A 23,375-nucleotide genomic window follows, 5' to 3' on the forward strand; every position below is an offset into this window, starting at 1 on the left:
ATATAGAACAAAATATCTATACATTATCACGCCTCCATGCAAGAAGGAGACAAAAGAAGGAAGCACATCTGATCGCGTATATTCTGCCTCATTCAATCAGAGTCATGCTAGTATTGTTCATCTGAGAGCATTTCAATGCAGATCATCGGGGAAAGTAAAGTCTTACTTGGAACAGCAATGTGAATTTGAAGTGAAGCAGAAGAGCTTTGTGCTGTGAACTCAACTTGCATAGTCGAAACAGCCAGCAGGACCAATGCAGTACTGGAAGCACAGGCATGTGCATGCATGCGCACACACACACACACACACACACACACACACACACACACACACACACACACACACACACACACACACACACAGCATCTGTTCACCCACTGAGCATTTCATAAGTGCTGCATTTCCTTAAAAGCTTCCATTTGTTTTCCTGATTATGACATAAAAAAAAAAAGTTGGTGCACACACATTTGTCTTAATATGTCCTTTTTAGCTGATCACATGCTCAGTTAGGATCCGTGCCCATGCTGCAAAAGTCTGCTTGCACATCAGGCATCAACACTAGGTGAATATGCTGTTATACCGTGTCACAGGTGTGGGTGTTTGACACAGAGAAAGGGATTGTGGCACAGGTCTCCTGGCATGTCACAGGAAGAGCACAAGGCCAAGCTTTAGGCATGCATCATGCTGAAGTTTAATAGGCTGCCCTTCAGCCAGGGTGGAATATGCAGAAAGCATGAAAGCAGCCAGAGCATTAATACAGCTAAACGATGTTATTAGGGGGTCTAATATACTGGAATGCTGTGATTTGACTCTATAGAGTTTTTGAGTGACTAGGGATGTGTATGTTTGTACAAACATATGGTGAACTCTTTGAGATGCCAGTATCTGAGTGGTGAAATCACTGCTCAGATGTTCGTTATGCCCAAATATCCATATCCAGTCAAAGAGAAACTATGAAACAAGCCATTTCTGGCAATGTTTTGATCCAGACAGCAGCACTGCCATAGTGTACAGGTTAGAGGTGTGCATCAGGTTTAAAAAACATCTCAGTGGTGAGCGGTTTTTACTCTTGTGTAGGCGATCAAATCCGCAGGTTTCAGAACCACGTTCAGTACGACTCCATTAAAAATCTTAAACTACAACGGACACAAATGGTAAAGCAGGTTTGCAGAGCCATTTTTTTACCCAAGAAGAGACACTGCAGACGTGGCACGTTACAACTACTCCACAGTGTTTCATTCACTGGTTTTGTAAATATAACATGCATACGTATATCTGTACTGACTATCAGATTAACATAAACATACACCGCCGCTGTGATCGAATAAAGGTCATCAACCCAATGATATTTTCACTCCTACATTCTGTGGCAGATACAACCTTCTCAAAATTTTCATTTTAACCAACACAGTGTACGCTGTTATAGTAGGGCTACAGATTGAAATATTGAGCTGATATTCAGTCAGCTTTTGCTGTGTATTCAGTAGTTATAGATTACATCTAAATTAAATACAAACATGCACATCGCAGCCAACAGGAGGAAAGTGTAATTGCAGTGGAAAATAACTCTCTATTATGGTGTATTGAAGACACTTTAACCACTACCTCCAGCAGCAGTTTACTGAATACCTGTTCATTAACTCATACAGATATTCAAATATTAAAATTAGGCAGAAGTCACATCCCTATACATGACCGCATGAAATATGGTTGGTGGGCACAGCACTCACACACTCACATTCACTCACTCACTCACTCGCACACACTCGCTTGCTCATACACACACAAACAAAGCATGAGAAAGAGTTCCTTATAATGCCTATATTTGTACTGCTTGTTGCTAAGTGTGAAGGAGAGAGATGAAGTACAGTGGCTTTATCTGAATTCTAACAAGAGAGGAAAGATATGTATACGTGAATACATATGCCAGGTTTATTGTGTGTGCCTCTTCTCAGAGGTTTTTGCACTCAAACTGTAAAGACCACGGTTCTGTTTAATGCAAGTCTGTATTTTGCCTACAGATCCCATGTGGCACCATACGATAATCAGCACAATCCAGCTGGAAAGGCATGACTGAAAAAGAACATCTTCAAGAATACCATGCACAGAATTTGTCAGTGTGTTCGTGTTGTGGATAGTGTTTGTTGTGTTCTTGATGGTATTTAATTGTAATTATTGACTTTGCACCATCTGTTACCGTGTTACTAATCCTCAACTGTCACTATTTCATGTTAAACACAGCATTGTGATTGTGGAGGAACTATATATAGTTCCTATCAACACATCTGTCTGTGAGAGTGGAATGACAATAAAGCCTTCTTTCCTAAGTTACACATTATACGACCCAGAATATACATCCAGTCAGCTCTGTTGTTTTCTTTTAAGACATGGAGAATGAAATACAGTTACACAGTAAAATAACCAGCTTTGGAACTCTGGAACCAGAAAAACAGAGACTGACATTTAAAAAGAAACTCAAGACATACTATTCTTGCTCAATATTATAATGTAATTAGGCTCAGTTTATGTCTACCATATTATCTTACTGTCTTTCATTATTCTGTCAAATTGTACTGTGTTTTGGTTTGATCGTCTTTTTTTTTTTCTTGACACACAGAATTCTAGTTAGGTTTTTTTACATCCTTCAGTCCTTTCCTTTTATTCTTCTCTTTTTGTTTCTTCTAATTTCTATCATTTTATGCACTCTAACACATTTCATAAAGTGTTTTATTAATTGAGAAAACTGTTTTAAATAATAATAATAATAATAATAATAATGATTATTATCTGAAAAGCATGGTGAATGATACTGCATCTGGAGTGAGTAAGATGTAGCCCTCACGCCCCTGTGCTTGGGGAGGTTTCAGAACATACACACTGTGCTCCTGTTCACTCACAGATTCTTACAGCACCACCTTGGGGCAGATAAAGACTAGCATAAGGCAGGGCTGTCCATCTCTGATCTGCAAACAAGCACCCACAATATATCTTTTAGTCAATACTGCAATATTGGTCTTTGCAATGTGAATACTGCAGATGGCTTCAATATGTAAATGAGCTTTCCTACAAATCACTAAACATTTTACTGTGTGCTGTCTGTCTTCTTAAAATGGAAAGAAGATATTGTACTTCTGAGATGCTGCCATCATTTTGCGAGAAATTATTGAGAAAATTGGTCCTTTCTACAAATTCTATGGAAATACCTTTGCCACTCACTAGATCATGCTAAATTAAGTAGCTTTACAAAGTAATAGAACCCAGGGTTTCCCAAAGTCCTTCTTCTAAATGGATTTAAAGCCCTATCTGGATATTATTCCTTTCTCAGAGAGAAACCAGTAATGAAATATTTGCATGTGTCCTTAGTCTTGCATTCATATTCATTCAATTTTATTTGTACAGCACTTTTAACAAAATCATAAAGCAGCTTTACAGAAAGCCGGATACAGACGTGAATTTTTAATGAGCATGTCAGAGGTGAAAGTTGCACAGAAAAAACAGTGAGATGTAATAAGGAAAAACACTCAAAGTGGAACCCATCCTCCGCTTGGTGACACTAGATAGTAGACACTAGACATGAAATGCTTGGAAGCCATCTATCATTTTATGATTGAAGAAAGTAATCAGAAATTTTCTCAACACAAACATGTCATGTAGGAGTCAAAACTGATGCAAAATCCTAATTATCAGACATCTAACATTACATGATTAAGGAAAAGACTGAACAGTTCAGTTGTTTACTTCTTAAAATAAAAAAAAAGGTAGCATGTGCGATATTGCGATGTTGTACTGAATATCAGCACAACAGATTAGCTGAGGACTCGCACCTTCGGCCACGTCACAGCCGTACCGATATTCAGTATAACAGCACTCTTGCTTGTGCGACATTGCTTGATTATTTGACTTCGAAAATAAAAGTCATGGATAACTAACGTATTATAGATAGCACTGTGCACTCCTACACTGTCATTTTTCCATGGCTGTTCATTCACCACTGTCAAAGTCAACATCAATCTAGTGAGCAGTTCAACTGAGCATCAACACTGGACTCATATCAAATCTCCATATATCAATTATCAAACTGACTGCTGTGACATTAGCTTTAAGTGATGATTAAGTGTTGTACATTTTGGATAGCACTACATCAGCAAAGACCTGACGCTTGGAAGAGCGAATCAGCCAATTTCAGTCGTGGCTGAATCTACATTGCTCACCCCAAGTAAAAATGGCAGAGCTTGAACACTCCTATGTCTCTTGTATTCTCATATTTTTGTGTCTGCCCTGGTCAAACTGTTAAGGCTCCTTCAAACCCTCAGATGTGAGAGATGGAGGAAGGTCTCACTGTTCTCTGAAAGCTCAGTCATAAATCACTCTCCCTGGGGCAGCCGTCTGTCTCTCCTTCTGCTGAGGCCCGCACTGAGACCCGGCTTTAAAGCACATGCTGCCAGTGCTTATTGATTGGCTGTGTTCAGCAGAGGCCCCAGCAGAGGGCCAGTAAAAGCAGCCACCACCACGAGCCGCCCACTGCGTGCCATGCTGGGGGATATGAGTCAGAGTTAAGCAGACAGCAGCAGGAACACTGGAGCAGCTCTGCTCTAAAGGCCACAAACAGACCTGCAATGGTACTCAACACTGCCTCTATAAATGCTGTTTATAGACCTGTGTGACTACAAAATATCCAGGTCAATTAGAAAAGCAACAAAGGGAGCACTGAACTTCTACCTGAAAAAAACATACATGAAAAAGCACAGCATGGTCTCAGGCAAGCAGAGGAAAAAAACAAAAACAAAAAACCCTGTAATTAACAATTAATGAACATCCCATCCCATCATTTTCATATTAAAGCATCCCTGTGACTGTTGAATAACACGCAGTATGCTATTATCAATATTTTCATGTCTACCCTATGCTCTTTAGCAGAAAGACACTAAAAACTGGAAATGAGGATATTTCAGGATATCCACGCAGCATATTTCATTTGCGTTAGTTTCAACAATTATTAATGAATACATCATGCTGATTGGTGACTCATAAAAATGAAAGAGCTATATAATAAATACAGAAATACAGCTGAAAGCTTTCCAAAAACATCATGCTGAAGCTGATAGATTATTCTCTATCGACTGTAATTAACGGCACGGCTATATATTTCCATTGCCTAATGATTCTCGTTGTATTGTGGATGAATAAGACATCCACAATACAAATCGATATGCAGCACTGTACAGCAACCTATATAAGAAAACAGTCCAGTGGGAAGGTGGTTGAAATATGATGCAGCTCAACATCCCTCTCCAGATTCTCCCTATTCTGCCATTTGCTCAAAACAATCATGAATTTTCTTTCTTAACTTGTTTAGCTATTACAAGATTTCCTCCTACAATATTCTGATAATAAACAGAAACAAAGCTTTGGCTCCTGACATTTCAAGGATGGATATTTTTCTCTTCTTGCATAACTAAACAAGTCTCCATCATATAACAATATGAATATGTTGATGAAGCATTAAACTATAATGATGCAAATGGATTCAGTTTCAGAGGAGAAACACACACACCTACTACATCCAGTGTATCAGCCTCTAAAGCCAAACTTCTTTCTTTCGAGCTTTCAGCTTTCAATTCTATGCAGTTTAGCCTAGGTATAACATGGTAAGTTGAACCAAAAGACTGACTCGAACAGTTCCTCGGACCAATCCTATGATGCATATAGCCACGACATTTAGTTCTTACTTGCAATTAGCCCCCAGTTACTGTACAGCACGTGTAAATGGAAGAAAAAATTACAATCACGGATTCATCTTATCTTGTCATCTATAACCTTACATCAAATGTGTATGGAGACATTATGAAGAAAAAATAAAGCCTGGAAAGAAAGTAGCTGAGATTGTTGGTGCCTCTGGTAAATGCACATAGCTAGCAAAGTTAGCTTGCTTTGCTAATCGGCTAACAAAATCGTATGAAGTCTAGCACAAAATATAAGTCAAAGTTTAATACATTTTAAACTAAAGTGAGAGTGTAAGTCATATAGTGGGCTGAATGCTATACAATTTAGTTGCTACCGTTCGTGGCCAGTGCAGGCCCATCAACTCCACCAGCAGCAGTCACTACATGCCCACAAGAGACACACTACAAGTGACATGAGTGTTTTGCCTGCTGTTGTGAATGTAGGTATACTTTCACATAAAGAGGTTTTGACTGATGTTGCTGACAGCCAATTAAATTTCAAACAAAACTTAATATTCATCGTGATCTTTCTCAACCTGCTCCAAGTGCATCAAACGATGTTGAAAAGTCTATTTTTTTTAAACATGAGGAGATTACTGCAATGCCTTACGTGCCCCCATTCACTTCCAATTTTTTTTTTTAAATAATAATTCAAAAGGTTCAAGTAAAAAAATTTCCACAGGCTTCAAAGATTCAGAGAAGACAGCTTTTCACACGGCACCACACAATACATAATCATCAAATTAAGGCTCTAGTTAAAAAAGAAAAACTAAAATGACCCTGAGAGAATGAATCCAAAACAAAGAAGGAAGACAGTGCTGATAAAACTCCACCCTCACACTCAGAGTGAAAAAGATGGCAGTGGTGTCCAAGTGAGAGACAGCAGTGTTGAGCATCACAGAGAGAAGACTAGCCAAGCATGAAATTAGAGCCAGAGAGGCAAAGACAGAGAGAAAAAGACAGACAAAAAGAGATGGCTACCTCCTGGACTGACCTCATCTCATCTGTCACTGTCCGTGCTGCCACCTTGTGGATTACATAAAAATATTATTACTGCATATTACTGGACATAACCTTCCTAATGGTCAAAGGTCAATTATTATACATATACACTGGACATTCTGAAATCAGAATTTTGGTTGCTTTTTCGATTTTTTAAAATAAAAACTTTACCACAATATCCACTGTAAAAACTTTAGACCAATAAAACTGAACTAACAGAATATGTCATATTATGTAACAGAATTTCACATTTAAATGAGAACTTCATATAAAAAGTTTCTACTGGGAACAGCAGGCACAAACTGGCACACTCCATACTAGGAAAAAAAACACCATAATCTTTAGCAAAAGTTTCTTTAAACTTGGAGGTGTACTGATCAGTGACGATGCAATAAAAAGAAAAATGGCATATACATCAAACATAGATCCTATTATACAGAGAACAGACAGAATGAAGGGAGGAGGTAAAGAGTTTAGCCTGAGGCAGCTCACTCAGAAAGACGGGTCAATAAAAGCAAATTATGCAGCAGATAATTGTTGAGATGTGATCCTGTGTCCGTCTCAAGTCTCAGACAGAAAACAGCCTCAGGCCCACACTGCACTTACTGACAAGATGAAGCAAAAGGGCAGGAGGGAGAGATGTGGAAACAGGGAGCTGGGAGGCTTTCCCTGTTTTTCCTATTCAAGCCTATTTCCATCATTACAGTTTTCACCATGCAATCATCTACTTACCTATTATGACGACCCATCACCTACTTCCCACAAGTAGATACTTACAAAAAATAGATTTTATTTAATAGAAATTACATTTGATAGCAAACACACTGGGAGCATTTAGTTTTCTAATGAATAGTTTTCATTAGATTACCTGAGCCTAATCAATATTCGTTTCTTCTGACACTACAAAAAAAAACTACCCTTAACCCAGGCTAGACAGTAGTTGCGGGTCAAGAATGTGCACTTGGTAACTTGTTAGTAAAGGTGATGCCATGCATGAGAGAAAACTAGAAACATAGCATCTGAATGAATTAAATCAAAAGTTTTATACATACATACATACATACACACACCTTTTTTCAAGATATTCACATTAAATTGCATTGCTTTCTGTTCATGAAATCTACAGTGATGTTCACTCGATCCCGAGGTCTTTCAAGGGCCCATTTAACAAGCCACGCTTGAGCTGATATTGTAACTGACAGTGACAGGGAGTCCCCTCAGATAAAAACTGCCAGGGCAACTCAACAAAGACATGTTAAACAATAGCAGGGTCACTGGATCAGTCCTTAACTGTGGCAGTCCTCTGCTGCCTCCTAGTGGCGACGCCTACAGGAAACGATTATTGATTCCAGTTGACAGATTATTGTAAAGAAATATTCTGAAATAGAATAAGATTCATAAACATTCTGTGACTGTTATATCAATAAGAGCTAAATTGCTTAAAGGTTTAATGAATTTTGTAAAGAGTGGGGAAGAAGCAGTCAGCTGACTACCAAGTTCCTCTAACTTGCTGAAGCAGGAGAAAGTCATTAGCAGGGTCCTCCATTATGTTTAACAGAGCACCTGGTGAGCACTCTGTTTCATTCTCCTGCCCAGAGACTGTTCCCACATCCATTATCATTCTCCTTAGGGAGATTATACAGCATTTCTAAAAGCTAGCAGACGTTCGTTACATCATTCTACTGCCTTTCTGCTGCAGTCTGCGTCCAAATCCAGAAACAGCACCGAGCTGAGATGTGTGTACTTGACTTCTTCTTAGCACTGACACAGTACAATGAACAGTTTACTGAATGTTTTGAGTATGGCTACAGTGCTGTGAAGCTCGACAGGTCAGAGATCTGCAGGCGATGCCGATGCTGATGGCTTGATAACATCATTGACGATAATCGGACTGTTTTTCAGCCATCACATTGAAATCTACAGTGAGTTTGTTATTCTTGTTGACATTCAGCTTCAGATTTTGTTACAAGAATGACCAACTCGCCCCTGTATGCAGACTTCTTGCTGATATTGATCTGTCTAATAATAGCAGAGCTGTCTGGAAACTTAATGTGGTTGGTCTAAAGCTCTACACAGCTGGCAAACTTTCAGAAGCAGCCAGGCACTGAAACAAATCTCACTTGGTAGATATTGTGTTAAAGTTTCTAATAGCTAATTTTCTAATAACTAAGTACATTATTTCATTAGGAACTGTATACATACCCTTAGTAAAGATGAGACGGAAAATCAGCCTGATGTTGCACTGATACTGAGACAAATTAACCTTTCAGTGATGTAAAATTATTTAAATGAAAAAAAAGAAAAAAGGAAAAGAAAAAACAGGCCCTTGTGCAACCGAATTTTTAAACTATTATAAAATGAAGCAAGTCCAGTCCACATTAATATTTTACATTTTTCCAGCACACTTGAGTCTTCAGCAACTTGAGTGGTTATTAAGAACTTCCTGTTTCAGTGTGATATAAATACAAGAGGACACATCAGGCCAAACACCCTGAGTCATCAACATGGTGAAGATCAGAGTACACCTAACTGAGACAAAATGTATTTGACTAAAATAGCTGTTAGCTACCCCATGCCAACAAACTCTTCAGAGCATGTGCCAAAAGAAAGCCTGTGTTGTTATCAAACCACCAACTGAAGCTTCTGGAGTTTGCTAAACATCACTGGAATTTTGATTGGAAGCAGTTTCTAAGGTCACTGACTACAAGAGGGTTTTAGTGTAAAAGAGTCAAGATCAAGCAAAAGAACCAAATCATTAATGTGATGGATGGTGGCAGATCTAGATTTTTTTTGGGAATCTTGTCAGGCTACATGGTGTCAGAAACTCCATCAAACAGCAAAAACAAAAAGTTTAGATCTAAATCTGACTACATCAGTCATGATGCTAAGATTGGATGATCAGTGAATCCGGCAGGTCACTAATAAAACATAAAAACCGATTCACTGTTCATCAGAATTTTACAAAAGCCATGACCTACACCCTACTAAAGATTGTAGAGAACAATCCACAAGCAATGCCCAAGATCTCTACATTTTCTGGAAAGATTTTGCATGAAGGAATAGTCTTTAAAGTCTCAGCATTATGGAGGAAGCATTAGCAGTGTTATCTGTGCAAATTTCACAAGTTCCACTGATAGTAATATTTTTAATTAATAAAACTGATATGTTTTGAGAATAAGATTTTTCTTCTTTCAGACTTTTATCTGACATAAAATTCAGGTTATTTGCCAGGATGTTTTAATTTGTTGCCTAATTATGTTCTAATGTGCTTTCTTTTCCTTAATATAATGCTGCAGGATAGCACAGTTGTATCTGAAGGACTGTGTTGCTCCCATATTAATGTCATTACCAGTCCTGTTTAATTTGAATAGACTTTTATCTGTAGTAACACTGCAGCACAGTGACATGTGTACCTTGTGAAATACACCACTGCTCAGACCTGAGTGAACGTTCATGAAGCGGTCACATTCCAGTGGTTGACATCATTTATTTCTCGAGTTCCACATTTCTCTTAACAAAAGTCAAATCCATGCAACCAAACAGAAACAAGCAATGTGGATATTTTTCCACAGACAGAATAAGCAAAGCAAGATTGCTTGTTAACTGTTAGCACATTATTGGCCTCCGAAGTGTCACTGAAAACAGTCAGTCAGCAAATGTGCAGCCTAAACCACAAAACCATATAAGTGAGTGAAAGACAAATCTGCACCGATCCTAATTGAGCTGGTTCTCAATAATACCAAACAAGCTATCAACACAGTGCCATGTTAGAGTCTTGGCAAAACAACACTGGCTTTCGTAGCTGAAACAGTGTGGGATCTCATTATGTGCTGCCTTCACTTTGAACAGATTATACCTCAGAGGAGTAAAGGAAGCTGCAGAGGCACAGACACACACAGACACACACAGACACACACAGACACACACAGACACACACAGACACACACACAGACACACACACAGACACACACACAGACACACACACAGACACACACACAGACACAACCAGCTTTTGGTTTTGATAGAAAAACTGACAAAGCATTTAACCATCTGTTTGTCAAGAAAACCATGAACCAAATATGCTGAAACAGCAGGGCTCTGACATGATGTGAAATATTGGATTTACAACCAGGTTCCTGTTTTTTAAATACCACAGGCAAAGCTTTCTAATGAATTACAGGCACGCATCCAGTCTAACATATGTTTATAACTTTGCAGAAGGTTGTGCAATCATATAGATGTTGCTAGAAAGATCTAATATGATGTATTACCATACTGCATGTCACACTTCAATATCAATATAAAACTGCATTACAGCATTTGATCTACTTCATATCTACTTTATTCCTATTTCATTACTACTTTATTTTACTTCCTTAAAAATGGTGTCACTTGTAACACTTTTAAAACTAAAAACATCTAACAGTCTAATATGATCACAACTGACTGAGCATGACGATTCTTACACTCCAATACAAGCATGTTTACTAAAAACATATTTTCGCTCACTCCAAAATGATGAAGGACGAGAGGAAACCTTTTGAAGTAGGCAAGAAGAAAAATCAGAACAGTCAGCACTCAGAACATACAGGATTGAGAAACGAGTTAGAGGAAATCAAAATTCTCAGATCCTGCTGTAGTCTGGACATGAAAGAGCACACAGCAAACAGGGCTTTACATTAAAAGCATGGTGCTAAAGCTGCAAACATCTCAAGCATCTTTGCCAGGGCAGCTGATTAAATTGAAAAGGACCACTTTCACCAGATACATGTGAAGCAGCGGCTACACCAGCTGCATCTAAGTGTGCCTTGTGAAAAAGCCTGTTCACTGGGAATTGGTTTCCGCAGGCAGTTAATCTCACTTCCACCTCTTCAGATTTTGCTTCTCACTGAAAGCATCTAGATAAACTTTAACCCCACAAAGCCGCCAATCTTTAAAGCGTGGAACAACAGAATCCTGGCATGGGGCTGGGGTCACTTCTCTCTGGAAGGCTTGACATGAAGGAATTTATCATTACCACCATTTCGCTAGTCAAGAAACCTTTTCAGCTCCTCAGTCAAACAATGGCTCATCACTCACAAACAAATAAACTACAGAAAAACAAACTAAAAACAGAAACCTGTTACACCAGGACCACTCATAATTGCCTGATTTCGCTCCACCCTGGGAAGAAATTCACAAGGTGAAGTGTGACGCAGTGGCAGCTCAGTGGCAGTTCAGTGGTTAAGACGTTGGTAGGGGCAGTTCAGTGGTTAAGACGTTGGTAGGGGCAGCTCAGTGGATAAGATGTTGGTAGCGGCAGTGGTAGCTCAGTGGTTAAAATGCTAACCACTGAGTGGTTCTGCTCTGACTTCTGCTCGGAAGGTTGAGAGTTCAAATCCCAGCACGGCCAAGCTGTCACTGCTGAACACTTGAGCAAGACCCTTAACATTTGCTGTAAATGTGAACGTGAAGCATTGTGTTCACTGAAACGAGAGAGCGGCATTTTCAATGCAAAGTTCTTCTGACTGATCACTTTTACCCTATGATGAAATATTTCTATCCTGATGGGAGTGGTCTCTTACAGGAGACTCCGCCCCCACCCACAGGGTGTGAGGACTCACTGAATGGTTTGAGTATGAAAATGAGGCAAATCATATGCTATAACTTTTACAGTCACCAGATCTCAACGGAATTGAACACTATTGGAGATTTTGGAGCAACATGTTAGACAGCACTCTTCACCACCATCTTCAAAACACCAACTGAGGGAGTATATTTTTGGAGGAATGGTGCTCATCCCTCCAGTACAGTTCCAGAGACATTTTCTGACAGCTTGTGGTGGCCCAACACCTTGCTAAGACACACTGTTCATTTCTCCTTTATTTTGCCACATTTCATTGTGTCATTTTCTAAACTGATGGACAGGATGCACTAAATGCACTGTGCTGTATGCAGATGACTGCATATTCAGTAACTTTTACCAAACAGCGTGAGCTCCCAGTGGTTTAGTAACATTTAAGCAGGCAATGCTGTGCAATGATTAATTTTACGCTTCAGCTGAAAGCACAGCAGATGTTTACTTAGGTGGCAATATTCATCTGATTTATTTATTCATATTATGACTGTTACCATGTACCTAACTACCATAAAGATAAAATAGGATGTTGTAGTGTATTCTTCCTGTTCCTGCCTATTCATCAGGCAATTAGCACAGTTCACTTTAAATGACTGGCAGAATGTAGGCTTCCTTTTGAAGCAGTATTCGTCTGAATGGCTAAATGACCAGTGTTATCGTTCACAGTAAAAACCAAACTATTTACTGTAAGAATACAGCGTCATTTTTCATCTCTTTTCTTCTAATCACTCTTGAATTTTACTATTGGCCAAGACGTTAATTGGCATCAAGGAGAAAACCTGCATGGTACACTTCACTAAAACCGTGGCAAAAAGAAAGCTTGCAAAGCATTACATGCCTAACTGTACTCGTGTGAAAATTCTCTCCTTGCTCAGAAGTGTTTGGCCCCACAGTGAAAAAGAGGCTTTACTTTAGCTATGTCAGCATTTTGTCAGATACACAATGATCACAGCAAAAATCACACACACACACATACACACACATACACACACACACACACTGAAGTGTACACTTTTTACTCCTTTATAAACCACTTCCCATCTGCACATGGTGTGTGTGTGTGTGTGTGTGTGTGTGTGTGTGTGTGCGCTGATGGAAGACAGATGATTACAGACAGGCAGAAGAACACGATGCAACACAACATTTCCCAGCTGCTAAATAAAGAGTATTAGTGCATACACCGCAACCCTCCCACACACCCACGCAAGGCTGTGGCTTAAACCGACTAATGACCTAATGCTTAATCAAAATTATGAAGAAATTACTCTAGTTATAACCCCAATAACAAAGAAACAACACGTCATAGTCAGAACCTTGAAAAAACAATCCCATACCCATTCACTGATATTATGTACACATTATTAACCTGTGATTTTCTCCTTAAATGTAGAGATATGTAGGTCTTTGTTTAATTATATGATAACAAGCTGTGGATTGAATACTCATCCCAAGTCATTAAACATTAGGGGTGTAACGATATACTTCGGTCATGATTCGCTTCGATTGTCAGTATACACAGTGCTACATATGCTACTCCTGAGATATCAGTGATCCTGATCCCTTCTGCTCTCCGGACCTGCCTGATCCAGCCTGATGCCCTACTTCTGGTTGGAGCTCTCATCATTTGGAAACCACTCGCAGCCCCAGACAGACAGCCTAAAGACACATGAGATTACTGTGGATGGTACCACTTAAAAACCATGAAGATGGCTTTGGACTGCAATTGATAAACATTTTTTGCTACCATGGCTTAGGACTACAGTCGCTATGATAGCTTTAGGACTGCAATTCCCACAAACAGTTTTGCACTCAAGTCTCCATCAGTGAACAGTTGATAACTTCAACAAAACTATAATGAATTTCCTGGTTATACAACTGCACTTTTTATTACCATGTAGTACACAGTTATAGAAGGGAATTATTTATATTCGCACTATTCTGCGTCACTCAGATGAAGATGGGTTCCCTTTTGAGTCTGGTTCCTTTCAAGATTTCTTCCTCATATCGTCTCAGGGAGTTTTTCCTTGCCACCACTGCCTCTGGCTTGCTCATTAGGGATAAATTTACAAATTTAAAATTTATATCCTGAACTTACATATTTCTGTAAAGCTGCTTTGTGACAATGTCCATTGTTAAAAGTACTATACAAATAAAACTGAATTGAATATTTTGAACAACTGGTATAACTGGTATTTGAATCACTGTACACACCCCATTTTCGATATAATGTTTTGGGAGTAGTTTTGTCTGTCTCTATAACAAAATATGTCTGACTTCCTGAAGGGACTGCACTAAAATCTGTTTCAAATGTGTCTTGGGTGCCTTCACCTCTGTGTTTTTATGTGGATAATCCATATCCAGATATATACGAGCATAAACAGCGTCTCCGACAGGACTCGCACACTCCTCATTATTCTGGTACCGCGGACAAAACATCCTGTTATCCATACTAGCCATATGCATATACTTGGTTGGACTTTAGGGTACAGCAGAGGTGTCAACATTGCTAACAAGAAAATCCTAGCAAGCAAAGAGAAGATAGAATATTACAATCAAAACTCGTGGAGTGAATGAGACAGCTCCATGCTAACAGCATAGATTATAAATACTACATTCTACCCTGTGTTTTACCAACCAGAGACCACAACCTCACCGTTTCATTTCTATTGGCTCACAAAACTGAGCTTCATGAATTAACAGGGTGTTGAAAGTTCACTTGGATAAAGTCATGTGAAGCAAAGTGGTTACACTAATAGGAGCAAAAGCACTCCCCTTCAATGAATTGGCTTTTCCATCACCGGGGTGAAGTTTATTCACTGCTTTAACTTTAAAAGCAGAAAGTTTTCAGGCGTTTTCTGTATCGCTGTAGCAGATGGCCAAAGAACGTAAATGCTACAGCTAAATGGCAGATGTTGGCACCTCTGTAAACAGTTCACTGTGAATCGGCAACTGTAATGATTGTATTCAGATTGACAAAAATCTGTGCATGTTCAGCAACCGCAAACAACAAACGCAGCAGAAAAACACCTGAAAAAACAGCTCATCAAACCTGTCATATTTGCGCAAATTTTGTGATCAAAACATACAGAGCTGCTCTCACTGATGTAAAAAAGTGTGGTAAGAAATGAAAGGCTATAGTATTCTGCTATTCAGAGAATACCTATAGGCTGAGGAGTCTTGTCTGCTCTCTGTTCCATCCCCTTAAGGTTAAAACCTGTTGAGTAATCACTGGCAGTGAGTGCACATTGTACAGGAATGGTAGAAGTGCTCTATAGCAGAGAGGATGATGGAATGTCAGGCATTTCCAGGTCGAGTAAATACTCCAAATGCTCTTGGAATGCAATCTCAGTCAATGTCAAGAAGGGTGAATGCATTCAAAGAGCCAAATGCAGTGAATTTAGGTCCCACAGTATTAAAAAACAACTTCAGGTTTCACTTTAAAAAGGGCATGCTAATCTTTGCTTTCATCAAGTAGTGCTACACAAGTGCTATTCTCAAAAGGGCACATGTAAATTAGACACAATCACAGGCTACATCCTCTGCAACACATTTCCTCACCAAATAGAATGTTAAAATAGTACCACAGCTAACTATTATAGTATTCTAGTACTGTTTTGACAGACTTTTATGCAGCAGTATGCAGATTTGAACATACTCATGTTTACACTGAAATTCATACATCATTTATGGGGGGAAAAAATCTGTTTCTAGCATCCTTTATTGATATTTCAGCTTGTCTGACTCACTGAATTATCATAAAAGTAATTGGATAAAAACCTGATAGGATGAAATCTGCCAATCAAACCAGGCCTGACCAACACACTCTGTCTAAAAGAAAAGGGTTTTTTTTTGGTTTGTTTTACCATTTACTCTCAAAAATGTACTCATTAGACTTAAAAACATAAGATAATCATTACTTATCCCAATTATTTAGTACTGCAAAGGTTTATGGTACTTTTTTTTAAAATCAGCAGCCTTTCATTTCATGTTATAAGCCTGTATTTCTTCAAATGTATAGAATAAAACAAAATAAGATCTCTAATAACATCTATTAGTAACATTAATTACTTACAAATGCTCAATATAAATGCAATTAGATCCAAATCTAAATGAGTACATATACATATATACTGTATGCCACCACAATATACAGAAGTATACAGAACGTCTAGTTTCATAAAATTCCTTGCTTACAAAGGATACACAACTAACAATTGACTGAATGGTGACATTTACCTTTTAATGCTTAACCACCATTAATAATCAGTTCATTACCATAAATAGGACGCATCAATTCAAAGTCATTATGTTTTGTTTTGCGTAGCCGCTTCACATCACCACTTTTAACTAGGGTCGTATATTCTGAACAGATGAGATCTGTTTTGAACTTGAAGTGATGAATAAACACATACTTTACAGTCCACAATACAGTAGCCACAATGGATCATGTTTACAAAACTGGAGTTACTGAACTACAGCCAGTGTTTTTTCATATGCTGAATGGTTCTGCTACAGTATTTTTTTTTCCAAGTGTTCAGTATGATCCGCTGAAATACTTTGCAGGATCTGCCAGTTATACCATCCTGGTGATCTTAGCTCTGGCCTGCCTTGTCTACTGAGCTTTACTTTTCAAGTCAAGTGGTTAATTGTTATTCTTCTATAAACCTTGTATACATTGGAAAGAATTGTTGTTTCCCAAGGACCGTGGTGTAACACATAACAGCACAGTGTCACAGAAAACAGGACTACATAAAGTGCAAATATACAACAGTGTAAGATGAGTGCAAGCAATACAATAAACACACAAGACCATCCATATCATACACTCTGAAAATTTACAGGTTTCTTCTTCCTAAACACGTTTAAGAAGCAAAGAGCTGAAAATTGTCAGAGTAGTGTAAATAGTCACACTTAAAAAATATGAATAGAGAGCCAGTGACGTACTACATTAGATTTAACATAAATAAATAATATAAAATAATAAAAGCAACTTCAAACAAGATCACCAATAATTCACATCCGATTAAGTTTAATTAACTGAGGAAGCCAAAAATCATGCTCATGGTTAAGGTACGATTCATTATTGAGCCCTGGCTAGCAGGAGTATTAAGCAGCATATAGGCTGGCTGTGTTCAGTAAGCCGGTTCTTTCTAAGGTGCAATCAGTCAGTACCCTACAGCATTAATGAATCTGCCCTGCAGTGCCACGGGGTTTATGCTAATTGCTAGGCAACAGGAAGTGCATGAGGAATGTAAGTCTAAAGCAGTGCTCATCGATGATGTAACTTGGGACAGGCACATACACACACCTTCAAAAGTACCTTCAAGACCTACAGGGCAAAGCAAAACCCAGAGCAAACAAGTCAGCATGACTACGTGTACAAAAGGGAGAAGCCAGGGGCAAGAGCGCAAGAATGCTGGCTGTGTAGAAACCCACTGAATCCACGATGCTCAGTTCTATCTGGCGCAACATTGCGTTAGATTGCAAACATGAAATACACATGGCATGTACACCACCCAAGCCCGAACACAATACGCCCCTTCCTTTATCTGGCTCTGTTTATCTGGCAGACAGCAACGCATCATCCTATCCTTCATACTAAACAGCAGTAATCAGCGCAGCACACAGACAGCCCCAACTCCACAAACAGCTGGCTGTTTACACATGATATGCTAACTACAAAATCGAGAGAGAGAGAAAGAGACAGAAAGAGACAGAGGGGTTAATTTCTACTGTCCACACATTTCAGGACTGAAAATACTGCAATTACTGCTTCAGCTTTATAAAGCACAGGCAACTTCTGATGTCACTGATACAGTGCAGCCAGGGAGCACAATTACACAATTCAGAACATAAACAGGAAGGAAAGAACAGGACAATGTAAGCAGCGAAGCACGTCTGTGCTACAGATACCTGAGAGCTTATTTCTGTCGTCACAGTGGAAAAAGGGCGAGACAGAAACCAGATCTAGAAGGTAGGGTTAGAGTGGGCAAACTGAGGAAACCTCTTACTCCACCAACAAATAAAAACACAATACAATAACACAGCAAAGAACAAAAAGCTAAACTCAAAATTGCACAGGATTGAGAATTCTACCTTTCTCTGTTTTAAACACAAAATGTTTATTTTTGTCACAGTATAGCACCAGCCACTAACTCAAGCACTCAGGACAAACACATTTTATGTCTGGGCTATTCCGTTTTAATTCATAGTTACCTAAAGGTAAGTTCAACAACCAGAGAAAGAAAATAAAGCATGCTACTTATTGAATGTTAGTATGTATAAATAAACGTAATGCACTAATGGTGATGCGATGCACCTCGATGTCGTAACTAGTGCTTTCGAATCCCACCACCTGCTGCACTACACACATCAGCTGAGGTGCTCTCTGCTCTCTGTCTGTCGGTACAAATATTTTACTAGGCAGATTAAAGAGTGTGTACCTAAGCTAAAATATCTTCAGAATAAGGAAGACAATGATACGTGAAAACGCTGATGAAATCATACAAAGGCACTAGCCAGACTTAACTATTTTTACATGTGATTCGAGGAGAGAACCCCAGAGACTATAGCCGAAATGGTGTCCAAAGCCTTGGTGCATTTTTTTTTTCCCAAGGTTCCAAATGTGATGTACTACATCATAATTCAGGCAAGAGTAAGGAATATGGCTATGCAGTCATCCCCTGTTCAGGAATTCATATACTCGTTTGTTTCCCTTGGTATGTATTCATGCACTTAACTACTGACTAGCTCGCTGTACATTGTTACATTATGTTAGCTACCATTTTTCAGCTTAGACAATCAAGTTTCCAGGTAACCAAAACATGGGACTGGAATCATGAATGTATCATTTGCACCCCCTGGACACCTATGATTACTAATCCCAATCCAAAATCACCTGTACCCATGGGCCCATTTCCTATCGCATGTGAGAAAAGGGAAAAGGAAGCAGTTCTCTGGAGGTAAATTTATTCCCACATGACCCTAATATTAACAGTAAACACCTACAACTGTAGCAATTATAGAGGCTTTTCAACGTCTAATACACCTTTTTACACAATATTTTATGTTATTGTAGCCGACTAAACCGAATTTTCCAGGTCCTTCAATGAACTTGACAAGAATGTTCTCAAACACTACTCCTGATGATTGTGGAATGTGTGGAAAAGTGACGTATCTGAATGGTTCCATGAAGAATTATCAGCCAAGAATGTTTTCAATCCTTAAAGAGATTACGGGAGTTATAAGGACTGTGCCACTGCAACATAATCAGCCCTACTACTCACCTGACAAACAATGAAAGAGCTTTTACACAGGAACCTGTACACAATATCCAAAGTTTAAATGTGTGAATTAACAGATAATCTCCTCACAACAACTGATAGGTGTTACGATATGAAAATGGGCAACACATGAAGAGGAAGCATTAGCAAGTAAGGAAGTGACAGTGTCCTTTTCATTGTCTGACTCTGAATATGTGCCAACATGTCAAAGACTTCAGCGCATCCATGGAACTTAAAGTAAATCTCCATCCTGGAACAGATTAAATATGTTTATATGGAAATGTCTGTGATGTGCTTAGCGATGCTGGTGCTTTGTTGGCTGGTGCCGTATTTTCGTTAGATGTTAGCAATGGTCTGTCGCTCTGAAGTCACGGGAGGACATCTAACAGTTGCAACGATGTTAAACAGGAGAAAAAGATTCCACATAATGGATAACAGTCAAGTTTTGTTTAAACAAAAGAGCAAGAACTTCTTGTCTCACTGTCATATGAAAAGGAAATACAGCATAGAAGTAGTGGAGATAAACACTGGAGTCAGAATGCAATGCTGCTATACAAAGCAAAACGTTATATAGAGACTTGGATTAGTTCGTTAGCAAGCTACATGATGACAAACACAATGGCACTGATGGCAGTATTAGCATTAAAGTTAAAGCTTTCGAAGCTGATTTGTTTGAGCAAAGTGTATAGACTAAAGGCCCTGCTGCACCATTCTCTTTAGATAGGCATGAAGCAACCACTGTTCTTCTTCTTCTTCTTTCGCTGCTCCCGTTAGAGGTCACCTCAGTGGATCGTTGGTCCGCATATTTGATTCGGCACAGTTTTTACACCGGATGCCATTCCTGACGCAACTCTTCCCAATTTTATCTGGGCTTGGGACCGGCACTGAGAGCGCACTGTCATGTACAACCCCAATAGCTGGGGTCAGTTCCCTGACCGGGAATCGAACCCGGGTCACGGCAGTACAAGAAGCAACCACTGCACCACTCTCAAAACAGCACATGTAGGAATCAGTTAAGTGAAAACAGACCATGTCGATAAAAAAATTCATTACAAAATAAATCTTGGAGGTTATTGAAGATCAGAAAGATGAGCTTGCTTGTCGATCAGCATAGATTTCCCCTTTAAGATTGAGACTATCTGCCTTGGTATGAAAGCCATTTAAAAAAAAAAAAAAAAAAAAAAAAAAAAAAAAGGCGCAAGGTGTCTATATGCACAGCTCTCACTCCTTGATGTCCCACAACCAACCATAATCACAAACTACCGGATGAAATATAGAAACAAGTATACTTTTCTTCCACAACTAATCTGTTCCACATTGAAATATTCATGAAATCCCATGTTACCCAAGAGCCATCAGGCAGAGATACCTCATCTGAAGCACAGAAGTAAAGGAGCATCACAGGCTCATCTTACTCTCCATTTACATAACCCAAACTCTGATATCACACCACTGCTGACTTTCCACAGGCACATTCTATACAGCTTTATAGAGGTATATATGCAGAAAAAGACATTCGAGCAGCTTTTAGGCTTGTCTTGGTATTCACCTATCTAAAGGTCTTCACAGTCAGATGAGATGAGATGACATAGTAAACCTCGCCTACGCAATGATGACGCATTACCTCTGAGGTTTATTTATTTATTTATTTATTTATTTTACTTTAAATCCACACCCAACTAATTTGCCTGTGATGACAGCTAAACAATTATTTACAGACACGTCATGCGAATAAATAAATAAATAAATAAATAGAAGCTGAAGGGTGTACCACCGGCACATAAGCTAGTGTTAGCTATCCGCAGTTAGCTGTAGCAATGCAGGAGCAATGATAGCTAATAGTGTCCATTCGCTATTATAAACACACACACACACACACACACACAGCCACATACTCTCCTACTACTATGTGAACACTATGTAGTATGATAGTACACAGGTTTAAACCTAGTCAGTGACTAATATCGCAGCGAAATAAACAAGCTATAGAGACTTGGGTCATTCCCAAAAATGTGTACAGATGTTGGGGAAGATGTAGGGGAAGATGTAGGGGAAGATGTCGGTGCTGTTCCTCCTCACACAGCACCGGGTGCTCACCCACCTTTAGCCTCACAGTCGGCGCAGTATTTGTTGTCCTCCTCCCGAAGCATTTTGGACAGGATGGCCTGATGCTGCTCATTCAGTTTCTGAGCCTTCTCCCTCTCCGAGCGCGTCGTCATTTTCTCCCTGCTTTCTTCCTGACGTTTCGTTTCACAATCCGCAACCTTTTCCCTGGAGCTCTCTGTCTAATTTATCGACACTAAATGGAAGACCATCCCCTGAAAAAAAGCAACACGTTACAACAGCGGACACAATTTCCAACAGTGAAGCGCGGGATGTCTGGAATCAGTGGAATACGGCAAATGGACTCGACAACCCGGAAGCGGAAATATTCGTCCTATGAATAAACGTCAAATGTCCTTTTTTTTTTTTTTTTTTTAATTTGAGAACGTAGAACTCATTCTAAACAATTCAGTTTATTGTTTGGGTATCACATCTGTCCTGGGTCTCGCCAAGTGATTTTATAAATATGTAACAACGCTTAATTTCATAACTATAAGCAATATTAAAATTGTTTGACGTCATCACGTGTGCTTCTCAGTGATTGGTCTTTTGTTCTGACGTAAAAGGAACCAGTGGGAATGATGATGATGATTATACTTGGTATGTGCAACTGGCTATTAAGGCACTTTACATGAGCACACTGAGCACATTTGACTGCCTGTGTAGCACAGCAGTCTGATCTCCACTTCAGAACATAAACATTTTAAATAAATATTTACATTTCCATAAGAGTTCCTTTGTGTGCTCTGTGGGAAAGCTTCTATATTATAACCCAGCACCAGTCCTCCTTTCCTCCTTTTTTTCATAATATTATAAATACCATGATGAATTTTGAGATTCTGACAAGAATAACTTAGTAAAATGTAGTTCTGAGATAAGGTCTGCTTACTTACCGTGACAATTTCACCTCCAGATAGTGATCATATACTGTATATATAGCATATGGAACTCATTGTCATTGTGCAATAAGGAAAGAGAACAGAAATATATTTGATTCAGGAAGAAACATAAACATAAATTATATTGCTGACAAAGCGAGTAAATAATTTCCTTTTTTTTTTTTGGTAAGTAGAAAAATATTGGAAATTTGGCTTAAAGCAATATAGGTGGTGAATGAGGTTCTCTAAAAGCACCTTAGTTAAAATACGCAGACTCAGAGACGATTATATTTACATTTATATTTAAATTGTGTGTTACTGCATTATCATCAGCTCATGAACAATTCTGTGTTGATGCCAAATGCCATGTTGGCATGTATTTTTTATTTATTGTATATTTGGAATTATTGAGATCAGTGAGAAAGTCTGCCATTCTTTGCAGTTCAGTAAGGACAACAGTCCATTCATTCATCTTCAGAACTGCTTTATCCTGGTCGGGTTAACAGTAAATCCGGAGCCTATCCCAGGAATACTCTGTGTGAGGCAGGTACACACCCTGGCTGGGACATCAGTCCATCACAAAGAATCATGCAACCTCTCTCTCTCTCTCTCTCTCTCTCTCTCTCTCACACACACACACACACACACACATCCCTAGGGTCAATTTAGCATAGCCGATCCACCAATTAGCATGTTTTTGGGAGGTGAGAAGAAACCTGAGAACTCTTGTAAAACACGGAGAACATGCAAAACGCAGCACAGTGCTACA

General features: G+C 39.0%; 1 protein-coding gene across 4 annotated transcripts in view; it reads right to left on the reverse strand.

Annotated features, from left to right (window-relative positions):
- smap1 (small ArfGAP 1) overlaps positions 1–22,058 on the reverse strand; it is a 107,321-nt gene extending 85,263 nt beyond the window's left edge. For 2 of the 4 annotated variants that reach the window (XM_026936837.3, XM_026936828.3), the window contains exon 1: positions 21,727–22,058. In XM_026936837.3, the coding sequence (XP_026792638.1) occupies positions 21,727–21,844 (118 nt within the window). In that variant the 5' untranslated portion in view covers positions 21,845–22,058. The remainder of the gene's footprint in view (positions 1–21,726) is intronic. The other 2 variants (XM_026936856.3, XM_026936847.3) reach the window with 1 other exon arrangement.
- Between the last annotated feature and the right edge of the window lie 1,317 nt (positions 22,059–23,375).

The sequence above is a fragment of the Pangasianodon hypophthalmus genome, chromosome 3 (assembly GCF_027358585.1).
Source record: "Pangasianodon hypophthalmus isolate fPanHyp1 chromosome 3, fPanHyp1.pri, whole genome shotgun sequence".
Classification (NCBI taxonomy): domain Eukaryota; kingdom Metazoa; phylum Chordata; class Actinopteri; order Siluriformes; family Pangasiidae; genus Pangasianodon; species Pangasianodon hypophthalmus.